This window comes from Choristoneura fumiferana, chromosome 9 (assembly GCF_025370935.1).
Source record: "Choristoneura fumiferana chromosome 9, NRCan_CFum_1, whole genome shotgun sequence".
Taxonomy (NCBI): domain Eukaryota; kingdom Metazoa; phylum Arthropoda; class Insecta; order Lepidoptera; family Tortricidae; genus Choristoneura; species Choristoneura fumiferana.
Window position 1 is genome coordinate 13386048 of NC_133480.1, and position 24911 is coordinate 13410958.

Below are 24911 nucleotides of genomic sequence, written 5' to 3' on the forward strand. Positions count from 1 at the left end.
GAAATAGGGGATGAAAGTTTATGTGGAAGGTCGTCATTATCGAAGATAAATCGATGAATCTTTATTAAACTTGCCATTTCGGCACATGAAAAGAGATAAATAGATATTTGTTCGCACGTTTTTTAAAATTCTTCTGTGAGGGGTGAAATAGGGGATGAAACTTTATATGGAAGATCGTCATTGTCGAAGATATTGGACGGTTCTTTATGAAACTTGGCATTTGAGCACGTGCTAAGAGATAATACATATTTGTTCGCGCGTCTTTAAAATTCTCCTGTGAGGGGTGAAATAGGGGATGAAACTTTATATGGAAGATCGTCATTGTCGAAGATAAATCGATGGTTCTTTATGAAACTTGCATTGGGCTACTTATAAGAAATAAATAGATATTTGTTGAAGCTTTTATGAAAATTTTACCTGCGAGGGGATGTTAGCAGAGGGATGATGCAGTGTTAGCACAGCCTTCTAAGCTCATAGGCGAATGTACGCAATGTGGGGTCATTTTAGATGGCGTATTCACATAGACAGTCAGACATCAAAATTATGATTTTCAGATTTTTCTTATTTATTGTGCAATAAGAGCAACCTTTATGCAAAATTCCAAGTTTCTAGGAGCAGCGGAGTACCCTATAACTTTTTCTGTTAAGGCAATAGGTTTGGAAACACCTTTTAATGACTGTAGCTTTGATTGCCTTGACTTAGAGGTTTGATAGACGGGACGGACGGATAGCAAAGTAATCCTATAAGGGTTCCATTTTTCCCTTTTTAGGTACGGAACCCTAAAAAACATTTGCTCCGGCACTTTCCAAATTTCAACGTATTTACTTGAAAATATGGGGATGAAAGTTCTTAAGGAATTCCAAACAAATTACTACATATAAGTATATTTATCGGAAATATGTGTAGCTATGCTTAGTAAGAATGCCGTCTTAATTATAATCCTACCCTCCTAATTTACTATAAAAGACGTAAGGTGTCAAGAGTTCACTATGAAGAATTAGCCCTTTTGTGTTGGCAGGGTAGAATACACGTCGTATTGCTAAATTGTGGCTACCCGCAAAATATTTATGTTTTACCAAAGAACATCAGGTGGATGGATGGATGGAAGAACAAAAAAAAATAGTTTATATTTAGAGCAATGCATTAAATTAAAATAGGTTATTTTCGGTTAAACGTAGAAGTTGTACTATTATTGGCAGAATAGGTACTTATCCTAAGAAAATTAAATACTTCCCAAAATTACTATTCCACGCGGACGAAGTCGCGGGCAAAAGCTAGTGTGTTATAAAATTGATTATTCGTTTAAAAATCATGATTTTTTGTGAATGACCCTTAATGATCTTGCCGAATTTTCCCAATGTAAAGAGAGCTGATGGCGGAAAATAGAAGAAAGACTCTTAATGATATATTCAGACAACTAATGAAAGTATACACAAATCTGTTATTTTACATGTAAAAACATTCATTCATCTATCACAAAACGTTTTATATACCATATGTCACATTGCCAATGAATAAATACAGTGCGACAACCCTATGACTTAGTTCAATGGATCTGCAACACTGATAACGGGGTATGATCATGAGTACCTATCATTTTTAAAAAGCTAATGGAAACAGTTCAGAGATTTAAGAATTTGTTTAAGAAGATTGAGATATTTGAGTTGATCACAATCAACTTCATCAAGTCTCAAAAGAGTTTATTGACTGTAACTTGTCGAAAGAAGGCACTTAATCTCAACTTACCTTACTTAATCGTTTACCTCCCAACTTGATTTTTGCTGGTGGTAACAAAGTTTGATGCAGAGCTTAATACTCACGAGGCTTAAAAGCTTACTCGAAAGTTTTTAAGGCTTGTTAGGTATTTAGCTGTTGCCCACGACTCTAACTGCGAAGAATTCTTTTTTTTTGCGTGAGCTATGCAATTTTTGGAAACCATCCTATGTCCTTCCCAGATATCTCAAACTATCTCCATACCAATTTCATATATAAGATCTTACCTATGAAATTTGTGGTTTGCATGGAGATTGTTATAGCAGTTGCGTTTTTCATACAAAATATTTGGTATGCTTCAAACATTACCAACCTGCTTACGAATATTTTTACGATTCACGTATTTCTATACTAATATAGTTCTCTAAATTGAATGTGACGAGCCGCGAAAATACAGCGTTACGATGGCAAATATCTATTCGAGCACGCTTAGTCAATATGGGGATCAAATAGTACGGATGGTAAGCTTATTCGGTATTTCTGTTACCTGCCAAAATTAGTTAGCTATCTGGATAATTATAAGACATACCTAACAACAGTTACAAATAAATAAAATAATGCCTACTGCTGTCAAACGCTTATTAGGGTTCCGTAGCCAAAATGGCTATTGGTTTGGTAAAAAATTAAAAAAGTGTTGGTTGTAATAAGTATAATATCAAATTTACAAGGAAAACTATAACGGTTAAGTTTGCTTGAGAATTATTATTAGTTTAAGAGTAAATAGCAGCCTAAGGTATAAAGTATATCTAAACTTGGAAGATTCCATACAAAATCCAAAATTCTTAGAAAATATTAGGTACGAGATTTTTTCGTAACGGCTACAGAACCCTATCTTGGCGTGTCGACACGCTCTTGGACGTTTTTTTTATTATGACTAACTGATATAATTTGTTAACCATTGGCATGTCGTTGTGGCAATAATATCGAAAACGTACTATATAATTGTCGTATCTCATTCCAAAGTAGGTATACATATATTCAAGAACTTTGAAAAAACCTTGAAAATATCGTAATCTTCCAACAGGTCATGTAAAAAGTTACCGACAGGTCAAACAGCGTTAGTTCGCGACTCAATATCAAATATCTCTTGAAACTCACAAAAGATCCCGTCAACGGGAGACGTTTCTGTAAGTAGTTCACAGTAAACAAACGACAAAAGAGTGAACGAGGCTTAACTTACCTATTTCCGGCGAACCTAAATGTTGAGGAATAAAGGCCGGGACAGTCAAGTTAGCCAACCCTTTGGCCATTGTGGCAGGAAGTCTGGCATGCCGTAATGTAAATTGAATATGTATTCGTATTTATTCATGCATAAATTTTGTTAACACAAGCCCATGACTAGCTCATTTTTAGGGTTCTGTGATATGTGAAAGAGGATTCCTATTGAACCGTCTGTTGCGGACGGCTTTTAGAGCGTGCTAAAGGCAGGTCAAAGACCTTTCTGCTAAAACTCTATTGTTCACTTTGACAAATTGTATCCGTGTAAAGCTGAGTTTTATCATTTAATTTATGACTAGTGTGGTTACGCCACATCGATATCAAACAAGTACCTACTACATGTTAATATAGGTTCCACAATCCTTGTATATTAAACCGAAAGAACAACATGAATGAGATAAAAGTGAAAGATTGGATTACAAAGAAATTGAGTGAGGAAACTACAGGAAATTTGAGCAAGTAACCGTTTTTGTGTATATTCGACTGCTATTTTCAGAAGGATGCGTAGGTAGAGAAAGTGTATGTTTAGATACAAAGTATGTTGAAAACGAAGGATTAGGTCTCATGCGTGGGTGATCTTGCTGTACGCCGCTTTGATGAATAGCGATAATTTGCACACAAAATCCGATTTAGGAGAAAATTCAGTATTCTAGTCATACTTGTTAAGGCCATTTTTTGGCCGGATGCTGCACTTCGTGAAGAAAGCAAGCCGCTTTGCACAGTGATAGTACAGACTAAACTGAGTGATTTGACTCGCAGCAGCGGAAGTTTCACCCCTTAGGAACAGAGATGGCGCCACTTCTTTAAAAAATATTTCAAAAAATTCTACAAGCTAAAGTAATAAACCGATTTCAATGTTTAATATCTCAAATGAGAGCCTATTATATACGTTACTTATAAAAAAATACAAAAAAAATATTTACAAAAAACTTTTGTCAAAAAACGCCATCTTAAGTTTTTTTTTCTTACCTGATTTGTAGTTTTTACCTGATTGCTTAAAAAAACTGTATGCAACATGAATGGTTTAATGCATGTACATATTACTGAGTACATAACGAGTATTTTAAAAAAAAATCCGACACCGATACCTATCATATTTAACGAAATATGAAAGTTTAAATGTGAGCACAAATTTCTTTAAAAAATATTTCAAAAAATTCTACAAGCTTAAGTAATAAACCGATTTCAATGTTTAATATCTCAAATTAAAGCTCATAACATTTATTATTTACAAAAAAATATAAAAAAAATATTTACTGAAAACTTTTGGCAAAAAACACCATCTCAAGTTTTTTTTTCTTACCTGATTGGTAGTTTTTATTTGATTGCTTAAAAAAACTGTATGCAACATGAATGGTTTAATGCATATACATATTACTGAGTACATAATAAGTATTTAAAAAAAAATTCGACACCGATACCTATCATATTTAACGAAATATGAAAGTTTAAATGTGAGCACAAATTTCTTTAAAAAAATTTAATAAATTCTACAAGCTAAACTAATAAACCGATTTAAATGTTTAATATCCCAAATTAAAGCTCATAAAATTCACTATGTAGAAAAAATATTTAAAAAATATTTACTGAAAACTTTTGGCAAAAAACGACATCATAAGTTTTTATTTCTTACCTGATTGGTAGTTTTTACTTGATTGCTTAAAAACATTGTATGTTGTATGCAACATGAATGGTTTAATGCATACTTATATATATTTCTGAGTAAATAACAAGTATTATAAAAAAAAACCCGACACCGATACCCTTCATACTTCACGAAATATTTAAGTTTAATTGTGCACGCTTTTCTTACAAATAAATTTCAACGAAATCTTCAAGTGAAACTAGTACTCTGATTATAATGTTTAATGTTAAATGAAAAGAAGAACGAAATCACCTAATTTATCAAAAAAAAAGTTTTTTCCTGGTGTTACGAAAAAATATAATTACTTGTAATTATTAAGTCAAAAAATAAAAACTATATCGTTTCCGGCATAGTTGGTTCTGAGATGTAATATATATTGCTTAGTAGTTGGCGAATTTATTTAAAAATTAGCTTTTTATCTGATAGGTAGGGCTACAGCTTATAGATATGTCACATTTGAAATAAAAGACTATGAACATCAATGTTTATCAAATATGTAAATTAAAACCTATAAGTCCTCTTCGGGTTCATCGGCAGATGTAGAACTGAAAAGGAAAAGTCGTTTTGAAGTACTTGTGCTATTCCAATACTACAAAATCTCAGATCTTTTAGACACGGACTGTGTTGCTGTAATTACTGTTGAATTATTTTTGTGCCTAGTTGATTACCATTAGATCTAAAATTTTGTGCCTACCTGTGGAAATCAGTGGTCAGCATACAAAATAACCCTGCATTGAATATTATATTAACTTACTTTTGATTTGTACAGCCACCTTTGCAGGATTTACACTGGGCAGTGCATGGTAAGCTGACCCGACGACACCCACAACGCATGGTATCGCAGCCAAATTTCCAGCCACAATACTTAATGGTCCAAGAGGCTTACTTTCTTTTGCCAACTCTCTTTTGCCTTAGTCCATCCCCAAGAAGATGGGCATGGTACGGAAACTTCTGGTTTCAGAGCGTTTCTCCATATTTGGCCCGCTTGGTAAGCTGCACGCAGTGTATGTTTATAGAGAGCATGTCCATACCATGTCCATCTTCTTGGGGATGGACTAAGGCAAAAGAGAGTTGGCAAAAGAAAGTAAGCCTCTTGGACCATTAAGTATTGTGGCTGAAATCTGGCTGCGATACCATGCGTTGTGGGTGTCGTCGGGTCAGCTTACCATGCACTGCCCAGTGTAAATCCTGCAAAGGTGGCTGTACAAATCAAAAGTAAGTTAATATAATATTCAAAGCAGGGTTATTTTGTATGCTGACCACTGATTTCCACAGGTAGGCACAAAAATTTTAGATCTAATGGTAATCAACTAGGCACAAAAATAATTCAACAGTAATTACAGCAACACAGTCCGTGTCTAAAAGATCTGAGATTTTGTAGTATTGGAATAGCACAAGTACTTCAAAACGACTTTTCCTTTTCAGTTCTACATCTGCCGATGAACCCGAAGAGGACTTATAGGTTTTAATTTACATATTTGATAAACATTGATGTTCATAGTCTTTTAATTTCAAATGTGACATATCTATAAGCTGTAGCCCTACCTATCAGATAAAAAGCTAATTTTTAAATAAATTCGCCAACTACTAAGCAATATATCTCAGAACCAACTATGCCGGAAACGATATAGTTTTTATTTTTTTGACTTAATAATTACAAGTAATTATATTTTTTCGTAAACCAGGAAAAACTTTTTTTGATAAATTAGGTGATTCGTTCTTCTTTTCATTTAACATTAAACATTATAATCAGAGTACTAGTTTTGTTTGAAGATTTCGTTGAAATTTATTTGTAAGAAAAGCGTGCACAATTAAACTTAAATATTTCGTGAAGTATGAAGGGTATCGGTGTCGGTTTTTTTTATAATACTTGTTATTTACTCAGAAATATATATAAGTATGCATTAAACCATTCATGTTGCATACAACATACAATGTTTTTAAGCAATGAAGTAAAAACTACCAATCAGGTAAGAAATAAAAACTATGATGTCGTTTTTTGCCAAAAGTTTTCAGTAAATATTTTTTTAATATTATTTCTACATAGTGAATTTTATGAGGTTTAATTTGGGATATTAAACATTTAAATCGTTTATTAGTTTAGCTTGTAGAAATTATTAAATTTTTTTTTGAAATTGTGCTCACATGTAAACTTTATATTTCGTTAAATATGATAGGTATCGTGTAATTTTTTTTTAAATACTTATTATGTACTCAGTAAATATGTATATGCATTAAACCATTCATGTTGCATACAGTTTTTTTAAGCAATCAAATAAAAACTACCAATCAGGTAAGAAAAAAAACTTGAGATGGTGTTTTTTGCCAAAAGATTTCAGTAAATTTTTTTTCTATATTTTTTGTAAATAATAAATGTTATGAGCTTTAATTTGAGATATTTAAACATTGAAATCGGTTTATTACTTAGCTTTAGAATTTTTTGAAATATTTTTTAAGAAATTTGTGCTCACATTTTTTCATATTTCGTTAAATATGATAGGTATGGTGTCGGATTTTTAAAATACTCGTTAAAACTCAGTAATATGTACATGCATTAAACCATTCATGTTGCATACATTTTTTTTAAGCAATCAAGTAAAAACTACAAATCAGGTAAGAAAAAAAAACGATGGCGTTTTTGACAAAAGTTTTTTGTAAGATTTTTTTTGTATTTTTTTTATAATAACGTATATAATAGTTCTCATTTGAGATATTAAACATTAAATCGGTTTATTACTTTAATTGTAGAATTTTTAAATATATTTAAAGAAGTGGCGCCCTCTGTTCCTAAGGGGTGAAACTTCCGCTGCTTCGACAAATCACCAGTTTAGTCTGTATATCCTGTGCAAAGCGCTTTTCTTCACGAATAGCTTATGCGAGAATCAATGAATGAGATCCATAGAAGTTAATGAGAATTAGGTTGAAACGGAACAAGAGACATCTTGTACCGCTTCGTTCACAAATATATGAATAAATAAATAAATAAACATAAAATTAAATAACTACTGCAAAGTTCACAATGTATTAAATAAGCCTCTGTTGTTTACCACGTCTGGTCCTTATTATTCGGTTAATCGCTTATTTACTTACATAAATAATCATATTAAACATTAGCAGAAAATTTGACTTTATATAACCACAAACAAATATTTAGATTTAAATGAGATATAATATACTTGATGATAAAACAATAAAGCTCTTCGTTTTTCACAGCTCTATACATTATTCAAACTTAGAACTAACCTTCGCTTCCATTCATCGTTCGGTGTTTTAAATTAATATGACTATCTCATCTCATCGTTTATCTCTTTTACATGTTGTTTAAAATCAACCTTCAGTTTCGTTCGTCGTTCATTATTCAGAGTCGTATACCTGTCTCGCTCTTACTCTTACAAACTCTATTGCTTTCGGACTTTCGCGGCTCGATTCAAACTGGAAGGTTCTTCAATTATCGATCGGGGAAAAAAAAATGGAGGTTTTGGGGGCATTCGGTTCTGGAATTTGGAAGGGAGGGTCGTTGCGCTGCTGGGTGATTTGCGCGTTTTTGTTAATTTTGATTTAATTTATGATGGAGCTTGCGGTTTGGTATTGAGAGACCGATGTCGCTGGGGAGTACCCATGCGTTTTTGTTTGTTCTTTCGCTATTAGTCCTCCCGTCTCTTTAATCTTTGATCGTAAATAGGCTGGCAGGCCGGCGGGGAGTCTGATGTCGCTGGGCAATGCTCTCGCGTTTTTGTTTCGGTTCTTTCGCTGCTAGTCTTCCAGCTTAGTTCTTTATTCTGTGAGGTCTGATTTGAGCCTCGGGGTTGGATACCTTGCGGTGCTAACGAAAACCCCCGCTAGAATCTCCGCGGTCACCATTACCCAGGAACCAGGAACTGTGAGGTCAGATATGTATTTCTTTATCTTGTGCAACGAGTCATGTAAGTACGCCCTTGTTAACTTTACTCATTTACTGTTGTGTGCTATATATATATATTATATGTGTGCTTAGGGACTTAATAGAAAAATAAAAGAAAAAAATAATCTATTAAAATTTCTATGTCTGAGGTTGACACAATTATGGGATACCTACTAATAATTCCATTCAAAGAAAATTCTCGACATTTATGTGTTATATTTGGTCAAAGCTAGGCATGTAGCAAAGTTCTATTCTTGACAGGGGAACGCTATTCATGTACTGAGAGCCAGACTGAATAAATCGTAAATGTATAAACTATCTGCTATCGACAGATTCTTACAAAACAATAATATAATTAATTGCAGTATTCTTAAAGTGGGTAACTTATATTGTGTTTGACTGTACAGACGGGGAGACCATTACCTCCATCCAATAGATATTAAGTTGGTTGGTATTCTATTTCTCTAAGATAAATCCATAGGTAGTGAATGAATACTACTTACCTGCATAGCAAATAATCTGCCTTTACTTGATAGGATAAGAATACCCAAATTGAAATCTATAACCCGGTCTATAAACAGGTGGGAGGTAATTAGGGGGGGACAATAATTTATACATATAATATATATATTAACCCTTTCTACATTAACCTCAAGCTTATAATTAATCGTTGAAATTGGTGATGTAGATTATTTCCAAATAAATCCTATAATTCTTCATGAGTATTCAATCAATACAAATACAAGCTAAAGTAAGAGTAAACCTAACACCTAGTACATTAATATATTATAGCAAAGAAAAATATATTTCATCTACAAACAACTGGCAAGCATTATCGCTTGTGATTATATACTTTACCTAGGTACAACATTTTAGCTTGCACTTGAGTCCAGAATTCCACCATTGTGGAACTAACAAAGCTAAAAATTAGAACTGGTAGGCGGATGAGAATTTGCTGTATACTATTGACTAACTAATCACTGGAATGTTGTTGTGAGCTTTTATTATTAAATAGAAATCATATACATTCTTATGGTTAATTTATCAATTAAATAAACTATTTATAGCAAGAGTACTTATGCCATACCATTATATTATAGGAAGGAAAACCCTAATGCTATTTCTAATTGACTTGTATATACCGACTTTATGAATTTTATCACCTGGTGGACACATAAGTATATTACCTATATACAACTTTATTATCCTGCATTTGAGCCCTAGAATGCTCTTTATTTACTTAACTAATCCATTTAATTCTGTGTGCTTATTTCCAATTGCTGAAGTAAAATGGAAAACTTATAATACCATATTCCTGTTCTACCTATCGCTCACACAATATCCTTATAGTGTGGGTAGTATTCTGTATATCCCCATTATACTATAGCAAAAGGAAACATTATCTTATTCTCATTTTGTTTGTGTTTTATTAAACTGTTTTCATTTGGCTTATTTTACTGTTTTTATTTTACACTGTGTTTTTACTAATCCTGTGTTCTTCCCTTCTTAGCATTTTAGAAATCTTGGTTTGTTATTATAGCTAGGTGTTTTAAAAGTCATGATTTTAATAAACTTCACAGACCTATATAATCACTAGGTTAATCTCCTTAAATCTTAGATATTTTACTATGTTCTACCATAAGCATTTATTAATGCGCTTTATTTCAGAATGTCATACCTTATAGCTATACTTGTTCCTCTCAAGTAATCATGGATACAACTTGCCCCTGTTCCCCTAACAGCATTCCATAACATACTACAGCATTCTATATTCCTAGTCAAATTAGTTATTTTCTAGTAATGTGTTCTTAGCTGCGTTATAGGTAGGTAGATAATTAGTTGTAGCTTAAATTCAGACCAACCAATCTTTACTTCTTCACTAAAAGTACCGTATGGGTTACCTAGGACGGACACAACGAAGGGTCAATCATTTTATTTAGGCACTAGACAACCACTAGACGATCACATGGCCAATTCACATCATCACGCTATCATATAGTAGGTTTCAGACATCTCAGTAGGACTCATAAGCTCTAGTTATATAGGTAGGCTGCACATAGGTAGGTCATAGCTTTGAGCTTAGGAGTTTTGATTTAATTAACAGTTAGCTTCAGGAGGTTGAACTTTAGGTAGGTTTAGCTTTGAGCTGGTAGAGTTTAGATTATTTGAGGGAAGGCAAAAAGTTTTTATAGGGGGGGGTTCGTTACAGTGGAGCTGCCGTTTCCAGGATTTATGATCAGTTGAATTACTTAGCAGTAGGTTTACTTTTAGTCTTATTGTAGGTTACTATTAGGTGTATTGTTAAAATCTGGTAATCATTATTTTGACTTTTTAAGAACTTATTTCTAGAATTTATTAAGTTATTCAATCTCTTATAGGCAGACAGATATTCAGGCAGGTTTTCTAGACAGGCAGGGAACGCCCAGCTATAATAGCCGGGCACAGTGTTGCCGTGGAATGGAAGTGAGAGTAAAGATTTGGTTTTATTTGTAGTTTTATCGTTCGAAATTATAATTTATAGGGCAGGTATATTAATATTGATAAGGGAAATAACATAATACACAATCGTAAAGTAGATTTTTACTTGAATTTTACATAATTGCTTAGAACTAAACCCTTTCACACACTACGGTTTTTGTCCACTAACTAAGTTCCGTCACAGTGTTTTCCAATTTTATATGCTTAATGAATAAGTTCCGTCACTGTGTTTTCCAATTCTATCCACTTAAATCACTGCATGTCCGGTGTTCACTCATAGTTCATAGTTTATTACACTAATTTTACACATTTTGCACTCCGTTATTCAGTCTTTTATCACATAGTTTATCACCTTATGTGTTTAACTTGGAGTAGGTAGGCATCGTCTGAGACGTAAACATAACAGTCGCTAGGTTATTTTGCACTAAATATTACTTAGATTACTTGAATTGCACATTGCATTGCTTGTCTTCTTTGGAATCGTTTAAAAGTAACAATTAGGTCAATAATCTAGGTCAGTCAAGTCAAAGAAAATATAGGTAGGTAACCTGCAGGGCTACTGCGAGGTTCGTGGGTCCCGGTTCGTATCATTCGGTTCCTCTGACGCTTATAGTGTTTAATGCGGGAGCGAGCAGGACGGTGCTATACGGGCTTCGATGTTCGAGTTTCGGATTCGGAGTAGGCTCGCCGTCGTATAGACACAGTTGTTTGTTTTTAATAATCCATAGACTAGGAAAGGAAACAGAAAAGTAAAGGGCATACGGCCATACAGCCAAGTTGTAGTAAAGGATAAGTTTTCTGTCATTATTTTGTATGGTTTTAGCGTAAAAGTTGAAATTTAATTTCTGTGTTATTTATGTAATACAGGTACATTTTTATTGTCCATCATAGTCAAATCGAACTTAGTTTAGATAACAACATTTTTTGTTGCTCGGAGATATTGGATAACCCGAGTTTTTATAATGAATGTGTCGCGTTTAGTACAAAAGGTAATAATTATTATTCATAGGTTGCTACGTTTAGTTTATGTCTATTTTACTAAATAAAAATTAATCTGTTTATCTGTATAAAAATTTCGTAACAAAAGGTATAGGTAGGTAGGTACAGTCCGGTTTGGTTCATAGACCGACACGAAACCGTCAGTTCAGTTTGTATGTATGTATAAAGTACTCTGTGGGAACCGTGTCGTAATAACATTTAGCGTCATTCGATACACATTGCTTCAGAAAAATGTAATTATTTACCATGAAAGGGTTCTATGTAGGCCGGGAATCAAGTACAGTCGAGTACGAGTGGTAGGTAGGTGTACTCGAGATACAGTTAATTTTACGTTCTAAATGATTAGAGGTACAATTGAATCGAATTGATAGGCAGTAGTAGGTAAATTTAGGTTGTGTTGTTGTATTGTTGTGTTATTAGTTATCACTCAGTTTTATTGGCTCTGAGGGTGATGTATGAGGTTAATTCACTCTGACTTAGGACAAGACGGTAAAATTAGTCATCATCATCATACTAGCCATATATGCGTTCCGCTGTTAGGCGCAGGCCTCCACTCGGACAGGGAGGGCTTTGGCGAGATTTCCACGTAAGCCCAGTCGTGCGTTTTAGTAGTTCAGTTCTATTATAGTTTATAAGGTTCATAAAGTTGAAAAGTCGGGGGGGTGTAATAGTTTATTATATTATAAAGTTATATAGTCGGGGGGGTGTATACTTTAAATCTAAACCTTGACTTACCTATTTTATTTCAGTATTAACTTAACAGGGCAATTCGCTGTTAGGATAGTATTAGCGCGCAGGAGGAACCTTTTCTCAATTAGTTTGCAGGGATTTCTTTGGCAGGTTTATGAAATATCACCATGGCGTATGGGGCGAAAGGGTTCTATCCGAGTACGCGAGTGGGATTTTTCAGCTGTAGGTACTTTTGGCCCCGACGCAGAGGGAGGAGTGTTGTGGGTTTGGTCGCTGTGTGTGTGTGTCTCTGTGTGTCTTTCTGTTTATCTGTCTGTGGCACCGTGGCTCTTGAACGGTTGGACCAAATTGAATGCGGGTTCTGTTTGAAACATTATTAAGTTAGGGTTTCAAGTCTCTCGGATTACGAGTCGCCGGAGTATTTTATCAACGAGTTGATGTTTTTATCACTTCATGATATTAGGGTTTTGTGAATAGGATTATTTTAGTTCTTTCGAGTCTTGATGTCCTGGATGTGTTGGATGTCTACGATGTTTCCGATGTTCCTCGAATTCTCCGATTTCATTGAGTTAAGGTCCCAAGAATAAGGTTCTTCGTGGTAAGGTTCTTGAAATAAGGATTACTTGTCTTATGATACTTACTAGGAGGAGATAAGATTCTTCGTCTTAGAATTCTCAAATAGCGTTCGACAAAGTAGGGTGCCTCGAGATAGGGCTCCGCGCGACAAGGTTCCTCGAAATAGGGTTCCACATCTTTGTCACGTTGAGGTTCCGATAAGGTTGTATGTATGCGTGAAGTTTGTGATAATTGCGACCTTTTTAGTTACTACCATTAGTTTAGAACTTAGGGCATATAAGTAGCTTTTGTTTTTAAATAATTTCTTTATAGTTATATAAGGTTATGTATTCATGGGTGATTGGCGTTAGTCAACCTTAGTTGACACCGGGTTAGTTCATACATTATTTGGTGATGTGTAAACCGCCAGTAGGTACAGAAAGCTTCGAATTTTGTTGTGTTACTAAGTTTTGCAAAGTTAAAGGTACCGCGTAACTATTTAAATTAATTGACTTTAATTACATATTTATTTATTTCAAAAACTGCTAGGCGATGGCTGGACGACGATATGGACAATGGTCATAGTTAGGCTCTTTCAGTTCTGGGTTTACACCTCAGTGTAATAATTTAATTGTACTTAATTTATAGTAGAAAGGTAACTTGCTATTAAGTATTGCTCGATTCTGACGTAAGTAGGTAGGTACCACTCAAAATTGTTTGAATCGTCCCACTAATATTAAGGTCTGAAAGTATGTGTGTCTATTGGGTCGTTGTTTGTTACCTTTTAATATCTGAACTGCTGAACCGTTTTGGATGAAATTCAGTATGTGAATGGTTTGACGCTCGGAGAAGGGCATAGCATAGGATGGGTTTTATTCCGAAAAGTTCCCGCGGGATGGCGGAAAATTGATCCTGCGCGGGCGGAGTCGCGGACATTGCAATAGCTAGTATTTATTAGTTAAGCAATACTTGCGTTTCTTACTTCTTGCTACTTTTATTTTACGCTTAGTTGTTCCAATTGATCTTATGACAATTTATAAGTACATATGTATGTATGTTCTCAATTATTAAAGTTGGTAACTCTAATCAAGTATCAGACTAATATTACGAAAATAGGTTATTTAGTAAGAAAGTATGTTTGTTAGGATGCCTATTTAGATCAAATCGTGTAAAACAGATATCTCCCACTACCACAGAATAGATAATAGTATAAGTACGGTTGCTAGGCTGCAGATAATAAGTGGCATAAAGTATAGTTGTCTTCAACAGAATTGCTTCACAAAACTCCAGAGGTCCAGAGTTTAAGTAGATTTTTGATAACACCAATTTAATTATTACAACTATGTGAATGAAGATTTTACGTAGGTAGCACGACAATCAGTTGTGGGGTGTGTAATTGAAGTTTCAGTACTTATTACCACTACTTGTAGTTTCCGAAAAGAGAATAGTTAAGCGTAGTTAGAGTAGGTTACGCATGTATGTATGTATGTCTGTGGGTGTGTGTATGTGTGTGCGGTTCGGGTCTCTTAAGTTGAGTTTGTTCCACTCCCGGTGATCGGATTGACTTGAAATTTGGTATAGAAAAATGTAATACGAGTACTTAGCGCAATGCGAGTACGGTAAGCGGAAGGTACAGTCAGAAAAAAAACCAAACTTATTAGTTTAACTAGAATGGGATGTCCCGTTATCTTAGTAGCTAGGTGCTTGGCTTGGTTTTGCCTGCTATACAAATAGGACCTTGAAAAAAAAACAGGTTTAGTCATGATAAACAAACTTTCATTTGCTAAACGTTTTGCTCTGTGTAGTACAGGCGTTTCCAACCTTTTGGTTTTAACGGCACACTTTTGTTCATCAAAGTTCTACGGCACACCAATAAAATAAAATAAAACAGCCAAGGGCGAGTCGGACTGGCGCGTACAGGGTTCCGTATAGTAAAACCATATTATGTATAACATGACAGACAGCAGAGGCTTATTAATCTTACACGCGACGCGTCAGTTGATTTCGTACTATTTTCTCATTAAAGTAGCTATACATGGTTTCAATGCACCATGCACTTCGCGGCAACCGCAGCACACCGGTTGAAAATGTCTGGGGTAGTAGTTTGATAAATGCGGTGGTAACATACAAATATGTATGTATGTATATGCAAAAGCTATGTATTTGATTTAATTTTGAGTAACTTCAATAGAAATTTTAGTTAGCATTTTAATTTAATGCTAGTGCCATCACGATTAATTTTGAGTTAGAAATAGGTAGGTATCTATTTATCCAAACGTAACTTCGTTTTAAAGTTCTGTCTGATTAATTTCTGAATGCAGTAGATATTTTATTTATAAGCGTGAATGCTTGCGTAAAACGTACGTAAATAAGTTGATGAAAACAGTACGGTTTTTGTAGGCTAAATAAATACTAATTCCTTTATTACATCGGTATAGTATCCGACAGTTAGCAGGACGTGATATATTTAGGCATCAATTTTCAATGCCATGGTTTCGATTCCGTGAATGTAAGAAAATAATAGTAAGGCTAGATTATTTTCCATCTTTATTTATCCACACACGTGAGCTATGAGCATGAGCATTGTATGTCTGTCAATCATTTGTGGTGATGTTTGAAATAAAACTTTAGATTAACGCGTAAAATTGCAACTAGCCAATTTCAATTATTTTTGTTTCATTTTATTATTAAGCTTCATAATGGATAAGGTATAGGTATACAAAAAAAAAAAAAAACCGTTAGGTCAAAAGTAATATGCGTACGTTGGTAGCTTCATAGATACACCTAGGGACAATTAATGTACATTTATAGGCAGAAACTGGAGTGATAAGCAAGTTGTATAAATAATTTAGGCCAGAGATGAGGTACCTACATGATTTTATTTTTGAGGGAATTCAGTTGTTGTTGTAGCTGTGGCCTTTGTCCGTATTAAGTTAGCCATCGATCACTAAAGCTATTCAGTGCATTTTATATCTTCCTACCGTTTCCTCTATCTTACTTCAAAACTCATCAAAATTTGTTCAGCATTTTAGACAAAGGATTTAACTGACAATTAGGTGGACGCCGACTTTGCATTACTTAGTTGAAAGTTGAGTTTCAAGCATTAGTAACCAATGGTTAAGGTAACGTCGTAGAGTGGGTTGTACAATTAAGTGCAAGTATGTTTCCGCTTTTCTTAAATTACCATAAGGATTTCAAATGCGACATAGAATTAGGGTCAGCTGCCTATATGGTTTTGAACGTTATTATTTTTGCCATTGCAATTAACAATGCTCTGTTACTATTACTAGAATTATTTATTGTTTTCACATCAGTGTATGTTTTCCTTATCCCCAACTGCTATTTATTCTAAAATAGGATTTCATCATCAAAAAGGGTTTGAGAATCGGTTGTGCAACTCATTGTGGGCACAAGCGTTCTCCCGACACGTGTGCTATCGGAATAAACTAAACTATTTCATAGTTGTGCAGATTTCCTCGCGATGGTTCTTACGTAATTGTTTCTATGTGGGTAGATTTATTAATTCATTTTGCTTCAAATATGATTTTATGCTTTTGATAAACTTATGTTAGCTCCCATATTTAGATGTAGATATGGATATGAATATAGTAGATATTTAAAGATCTGGGTTTTCCCATTATTTACCTACTCTACGTTTGTTTGGCATTTGAGTTATCCATTTACAGGTGTATTTAATTAAATCATTGATTATTTTAAAGTCGAGACTTGTGCGAGGAGTTTTTCTGTTGTAGTAAGTAGTGCGATTGTTTCAGAAAATAGGCAGGGTCTCGCTATGATGAGGCGTTTCTTCTATCCTAGTATTTAATGATTGTGCGTCTCGCGATATGGGTATGTTAGGAGAGTTCGGGTAGGCCGCACAAAACCCAAGTAGAAATAGTTGATTAGTTTTAGGTAGGTTTGTCATAAGTGTGTCCTTGTGACATACGTAAAAACATCACGGTATGGTAAATAGTTGATTAATTACTGCCTTATCATTTCGCAATTATTAATTATAATAATTTTAGATCAAAATAAGTTTCATTTAAAAATATCTAATACTATTCCACTTTTAATCCAGTTCTATTCTTGATTAGTAATGAAACCAGGTTTAATGTTTAACTGCGTTTTAAATAAAGAAACGTAGGTAGTTGACATTTAACGCATTTAATATACCTACCATTCTTATTGTACTACTTCATGCTTAGAGTAAATAGGTACTGGAAACGTTAGTAAACGTAGTGACTCCTCGGTATTTTAAAATCTTGTCTCTAAAATTTATTTATTAAGTTGCGGTTATTACTATATATACAAAAATCGGTTCTTATATTTCAAACATAAGTTGAAGGCTTGGAAAAATTTCAGCTAACTACATATAATTATGGAATAAAAAAAAATACAAAATTATGTTAGGTAGACACTAGGTGATTGGAGAAAGTAATAAATTACTAATTTTAGGGTCTAATTAACTTTAATGTTTCTACGTGAAAATTATTACTTACATCTGAGTTATCCTTAGGGATTGTTGAGATGTTGTGGCACGTGTGAAAAACAAGATTGGGGAAGGAAGAATGTGAATGTTTACTGACAATTTGACTGGACAAAAAAAAAAACTTACGACTTGACTCTACTCTAGTATGAGGGGCTATAACAACTCGGCAGTTCTGTGGATGATAAGGATGGTTTGTTGGCACTTGACTCCTGACACAGCACTCAACCAATGATTTTTCTTGTGCAAAAGGTGATAGGTTAAGTCAAAATTGACATCAGCGTTGACGCTGGCACCAGAAAATTCATCACTATACGATTTCCACCCAAGCTGATGCTAAGGTGCTAATGCTAAATCGCCACAACACTGCACATTCCCCAAAAGACTGGTGTCTATTGTATTGGAGGAGTATTTTGGGCTGGGCTGTTGATTAACGGATGTCTATAACCCACGATGACAGGATACCGTACTTTATGTACACTGATGCTTCGCGCTCAACCATCCGGCCTTGGAAGAGGTTATATTGGCGGTTCCATTTTCGGTCGACAGGCAGATGCAAGACTGGGGTGGAGGAGCCGATATAATGCTATTAGAGCTGACTGCCTCACAACCAGTTCCTCTATCTAACGCTCCCTCGTGGTGTGATAGTTATTCATAATTAATCAGTCAAGGGGCTCGAATATTCTTCTATTTATTTTAGTCACTACCTTTTGGCATATGTACTCATTACACCACAGATTTCACTCACGAGAAAAGTGCTAATAAATTGCGAGTAATAATTATACTCGAATATACTTATAAATGATTATTTCGATACTTTCTCCAGGTTATTTACGCTTCATTAGGTAAAATTAGGTACGGCTTTATTATTTACTCTTTTAAATAATCCGTGATCTTAATGAAATCAAACATATAAATTGTAAATTGAAAGTTTGGATCTACGTTCGATATTATATATACTGAAGTATCGTATAAGTTATGGTTTTAGTGACAAGATATCGCGTAGAATGTTAACTAGGGGACAGTTATGCGTAACTAAATTCTTAGATGGGTTGCAAAAGTGGGAAATGTGATAATAATTAATTTAGAATTTAAAATTATTGCTTACATCGGAGCCACCTAAAGGAATTGGTGGATTGTTGTAACACGTGTGAAAAAGAGATTGGAGGAGCATGAATGTGAATGTGTATTGATTTCCTGATCATATGACGTGACCAACCTAAAAAAAATTTTACTTGACATTACCAAGTTGAGGGGTTATAACAATTCAATAGTTCTGTGGATGGCAATGATGGTTTATCGGCGCTTAACCTTTGATACAGCACTCGTCAAATGGATTTCTTGTGCAGATGGTGATAGGTTAAGTCAAAAATGACATCAGCGTTGAAGCTGGCGCCAGAAATTCATTACTATACGATTTCCACCCAAGCAGATGCTAAGGTGCTAATGCTAAATCGTCACTACACTACACATTCACCAAAGGACTAGTGTCCATGGTGCTGGAGGGATGTTTAGGGTTAGACTGTTGATTAACGGATGTTTATGACCCACGATGACGGATACCGTACTTTATGTACACTGATGCTTCGCGCTCAACCATCCAGCTTTGGAGGAGGGTATATTGGCGGCTCCATTTCCGGTCGACAGGCAGATGCAAGACTGGGGTGGAGGAGCTGATATAGTGCTATTAGAGCTGACTGTCTCACAACCAGTTCCTCTGTCCGACGCTCCCTCGTGGTGTGATGAATGATCCATAATCAAACTGTCGAAAGGTCTGAAGATTCCTCTAGTTACTTTGGTCAATACCTTTTGGCATAAATACTCACCACGCCACAACTTTCATTCATGGGAAGAGCGCTTATAAATTAAAAGTGATAATTAAGACTCATATATTTGTGAAAGGTTGTTGAAATGTTTTTTCCAGTTTAACAGTTTCCACTTACAAAAACATTTGGGGGTGATTGAAACGGAACAAGAGACATCTTGTACCGCTTCGTTCACAAATATATGAATAAATAAATAAATAAACATAAAATTAAATAACTACTGCAAAGTTCACAATGTATTAAATAAGCCTCTGTTGTTTACCACGTCTGGTCCTTATTATTCGGTTAATCGCTTATTTACTTACATAAATAATCATATTAAACATTAGCAGAAAATTTGACTTTATATAACCACAAACAAATATTTAGATTTAAATGAGATATAATATACTTGATGATAAAACAATAAAGCTCTTCGTTTTTCACAGCTCTATACATTATTCAAACTTAGAACTAACCTTCGCTTCCATTCATCGTTCGGTGTTTTAAATTAATATGACTATCTCATCTCATCGTTTATCTCTTTTACATGTTGTTTAAAATCAACCTTCAGTTTCGTTCGTCGTTCATTATTCAGAGTCGTATACCTGTCTCGCTCTTACTCTTACAAACTCTATTGCTTTCGGACTTTCGCGGCTCGATTCAAACTGGAAGGTTCTTCAATTATCGATCGGGAAAAAAGAAAAATGGAGGTTTTGGGGGCATTCGGTTCTGGAACTTGGGAAAGGGAGGGTCGTTGCGCTGCTGGGTGATTTGCGCGTTTTTGTTAATTTTGATTTGATTTATGATGGAGCTTGCGGATTGGTATTGAGAGACCGATGTCGCTGGGGAGTACCCATGCGTTTTTGTTTGTTCTTTCGCTATTAGTCCTCCCGTCTCTTTAATCTTTGATCGTAAATAGGCTGGCAGGCCGGCGGGGAGTCTGATGTCGCTGGGCAATGCTCTCGCGTTTTTGTTTCGGTTCTTTCGCTGCTAGTCTTCCAGCTTAGTTCTTTATTCTGTGAGGTCTGATTTGAGCCTCGGGGTTGGATACCTTGCGGTGCTAACGAAAACCCCCGCTAGAATCTCCGCGGTCACCATTACCCAGGAACCAGGAACTGTGAGGTCAGATATGTATTTCTTTATCTTGTGCAACGAGTCATGTAAGTACGCCCTTGTTAACTTTACTCATTTACTGTTGTGTGCTATATATATAATATATGTGTGCTTAGGGACTTAATAGAAAACATAAAAGAAAAAAATAATCTATTAAAATTTCTATGTCTGAGGTTGACACAATTATGGGATACCTACTAATAATTCCATTCAAAGAAAATTCTCGACATTTATGTGTTATATTTGGTCAAAGCTAGGCATGTAGCAAAGTTCTATTCTTGACAGGGGAACGCTATTCATGTACTGAGAGCCAGACTGAATAAATCGTAAATGTATAAACTATCTGCTATCGACAGATTCTTACAAAACAATAATATAATTAATTGCAGTATTCTTAAAGTGGGTAACTTATATTGTGTTTGACTGTACAGACGGGGAGACCATTACCTCCATCCAATAGATATTAAGTTGGTTGGTATTCTATTTCTCTAAGATAAATCCATAGGTAGTGAATGAATACTACTTACCTGCATAGCAAATAATCTGCCTTTACTTGATAGGATAAGAATACCCAAATTGAAATCTATAACCCGGTCTATAAACAGGTGGGAGGTAATTGGGGGGGACAATAATTTATACATATAATATATATATTAACCCTTTCTACATTAACCTCAAGCTTATAATTAATCGTTGAAATTGGTGATGTAGATTATTTCCAAATAAATCCTATAATTCTTCATGAGTATTCAATCAATACAAATACAAGCTATAGTAAGAGTAAACCTAACACCTAGTGCATTAATATATTATAGGAAAGAAAAATATATTTCATCTACAAACAACTGGCAAGCATTATCGCTTGTGATTATATACTTTACCTAGGTACAACATTTTAGCTTGCACTTGAGTCTAGAATTCCACCATTGTGGAACTAACAAAGCTAAAAATTAGAACTGGTAGGCGGATGAGAATTTGCTGTATACTATTGACTAACTAATCACTGGAATGTTGTTGTGAGCTTTTATTATTAAATAGAAATCATATAAATTCTTATGGTTAATTTATCAATTAAATAAACTATTTATAGCAAGAGTACTTTTGCCATACCATTATATTATAGGAAGGAAAACCCAAATGCTATTTCTAATTGACTTGTATATACCGACTTTATGAATTTTATCACCTGGTGGACACATAAGTATATTACCTATATACAACTTTATTATCCTGCATTTGAGCCCTAGAATGCTCTTTATTTACTTAACTAATCCATTTAATTCTGTGTGCTTATTTCCAATTGCTGAAGTAAAATGGAAAACTTATAATACCATATTCCTGTTCTACCTATCGCTCACACAATATCCTTATAGTGTGGGTAGTATTCTGTATATCCCCATTATACTATAGCAAAAGGAAACATTATCTTATTCTCATTTTGTTTGTGTTTTATCAAACTGTTTTCATTTGGCTTATTTTACTGTTTTTATTTTACACTGTGTTTTTACTAATCCTGTGTTCTTCCCTTCTTAGCATTTTAGAAATCTTGGTTTGTTATTATAGCTAGGTGTTTTAAAAGTCATGATTTTAATAAACTTCACAGACCTATATAATCACTAGGTTAATCTCCTTAAATCTTAGATATTTTACTATGTTCTACCATAAGCATTTATTAATGCGCTTTATTTCAGAATGTCATACTTTATAGCTATACTTGTTCCTCTCAAGTAGTCATGGATACAACTTGCCCCTGTTCCCCTAACAGCATTCCATAACATACTACAGCATTCTATATTCCTAGTCAAATTAGTTATTTTCTAGTAATGTGTTTTTAGCTGCGTTATAGGTAGGTAGATAATTAGTTGTAGCTTAAATTCAGACCAACCAATCTTTACTTCTTCACTAAAAGTACCGTATGGGTTACCTAGGACGGACACAACGAAGGGTCAATCATTTTATTTAGGCACTAGACAACCACTAGACGATCACATGGCCAATTCACATCATCACGCTATCATATAGTAGGTTTCAGACATCTCAGTAGGACTCATAAGCTCTAGTTATATAGGTAGGCTGCACATAGGTAGGTCATAGCTTTGAGCTTAGGAGTTTTGATTTAAGTAGCAGTTAGTAACAGCCAGATTCAGGAGGTCGAACTTTAGGTGAGTTTAGTTTTGAGCTAGTAGAGTTTAGATTACCTGAGAAAGGGCAAAAACTATTTATCGGGGGGGGTTCGTTACAAGGTGATCCTCCTGCTTTTTGCCCATGTCATAAAAAAACACTGTTTAAAAATAGTTCACTTTCATTTTGATACCTACAATATTGTATTTGTGCTATATTGTATATTAGATATATTTCTCACTATTGAGTCAAATAATCGTCGTTAAAGTAATTATATCTTTGTTTCTTTTCTTTCTTTTTATGACACGCTTGTTCTAAACTTTAGCGACTGTAAGACTTCGTTGCTTTATTTTTGTTTTTGTCTCGTCAATTCTTTCCACCATTAAGAAGAGTCTGTGGCTGCGTTAGAATACTTTGTGGATTTTTCAGAGCATCCGTAATTCCATCAATACCTGGAAGACCTTTGAGAGGCTTTACCAGGACCTGGAACATTCCCATCACCAGTGTAGCATCTCCTGATCCTAAGTTAGATCCTAAGCTGGAACTTCCAGATACTAAGGACCCCAGGCCGGTTCCTCCAGATCCTAAAGCAGAAGCTATTGAAGTCTGTCTTTTATTTTTTGATAGATGTTCTGGCTCTAAGTTATTTTCTTCATCGTGTTCTATTTCGTGGCCATGATGGTCACAGTGATGGCACCTTTTTTCCCGATGTTTGTGGTCACTATCTTCACTATTACTGCTATTTTTTGAGTCAGTTGGATGCGTTCCGTGTGGGAACCCTGGAATAATCTCAGCAATATCTGGTATGCCTCCAGTCGGTGATGGTATTAAGGAAGCGGGACCAGTTGCAGAGCAATTCTTTTTATTGCCAAGTATGTTGTTTGGAACTATTGGACCAAAATTAGGAAATCCAGATTCACTACCAGTTTCAGTATTTTTGTCATTTCCAGTGCCTGTTTTGTTACTTCCAAATACTTTATCTGGTATTCCTGAAATAATAGAGCCAAAATCTGGCCATCCGTTGGAACCCGAATCAGTTCCGTTTTCCGAGTTAGTTTTGTTTTTACCAAAAATTTTGTCCGGTACTCCGGATATCACAGAGCCAAAATTAGGCCATCCAGAGTCAGTTTCATTTTCAGAACTGGTTTTATTATTACCAAATACCTTATTCGGGATGCCTGATACAATCGATCCGAAATCAGGAATACCAGTTTTGTTTTGGCCAGTAATTTTATTTGGAAAGCCTGAAATTATCGATCCGAAGTTGCTTCCGATTGAGCCGATCCCGCTGGTGGTGTCATTACCTTTGCCTCCCGTCTTGTTTGCCCCAAATATTTGCTGTGCCATATCTGGTATCACTGAGCCAAAGCTTGTTCCCATTACTGTGGTCGTTCCGTCGCCGCTGGTGCTATTGTCTTTCGATCCAAATCCGGCCATTCCTGATATTTTGTTTGGTATATCGATGATGTTAACTCCTATGATGTTGGTTGGGAAGTTTCCCGCTTGGGCACCAATTAAGGATAGAAACAAATACACAATTTTGTGACTAAGAGACATTTTCGCTCGCTAACCTTTAGGTTTCTGAAATAAAACAACTGAATGTGAATATTTAAACCTGTTCCCTTATCATTAATTAAACTTTAACATACGTGTTCTATTTTCAGCCCGTATTTTATTCTAGAGTATTTAAGTAATTACAGTTTTATTACACCTGTTAAACGCTTCGAAATCAACCTTATTTTTGAACTTTAAGTAAAAAGTATAGTATGCATTAAACATTAGTTAATTGCTGAATAATTATCTAATCATGAATGACTGAATAAGTAAGTGATGCTTTACATCGTCGCAAATTAGAAGTTTACCTATACTTACTCACATTTTATAACACTACTGCTGCGGTCATGCTTACCTGGTAAGTACATTTTATTTTTTACTTTAAAAATATAAGTTAACTTAGTTTTATTTCACTTTACCTGCAGTAAAATTAGAAGGTGTTTCAACTTCAGTCTTTTTTTCTTGTAACTCATACCACCACCACTTCATTTTCAACACACATCAAAGTCATTATAATAAACGTAAGATTGAGTGAAAATCATTATCGAGTCTCTTACTAACTACATATAT

General features: G+C 34.7%; 1 protein-coding gene across 2 annotated transcripts in view; it reads right to left on the bottom strand.

The window, feature by feature from the left end:
• The window catches only part of LOC141431344 (putative gustatory receptor 28b), a 124353-nt gene extending 99442 nt beyond the window's left edge, over window positions 1-24911 (bottom strand). For both annotated transcript variants that reach the window (XM_074092496.1, XM_074092495.1), the window contains exon 1: window positions 24761-24911. In XM_074092496.1, coding sequence (XP_073948597.1) covers window positions 24761-24830 — 70 coding nt within the window. In that variant the 5' untranslated portion in view covers window positions 24831-24911. The remainder of the gene's footprint in view (window positions 1-24760) is intronic.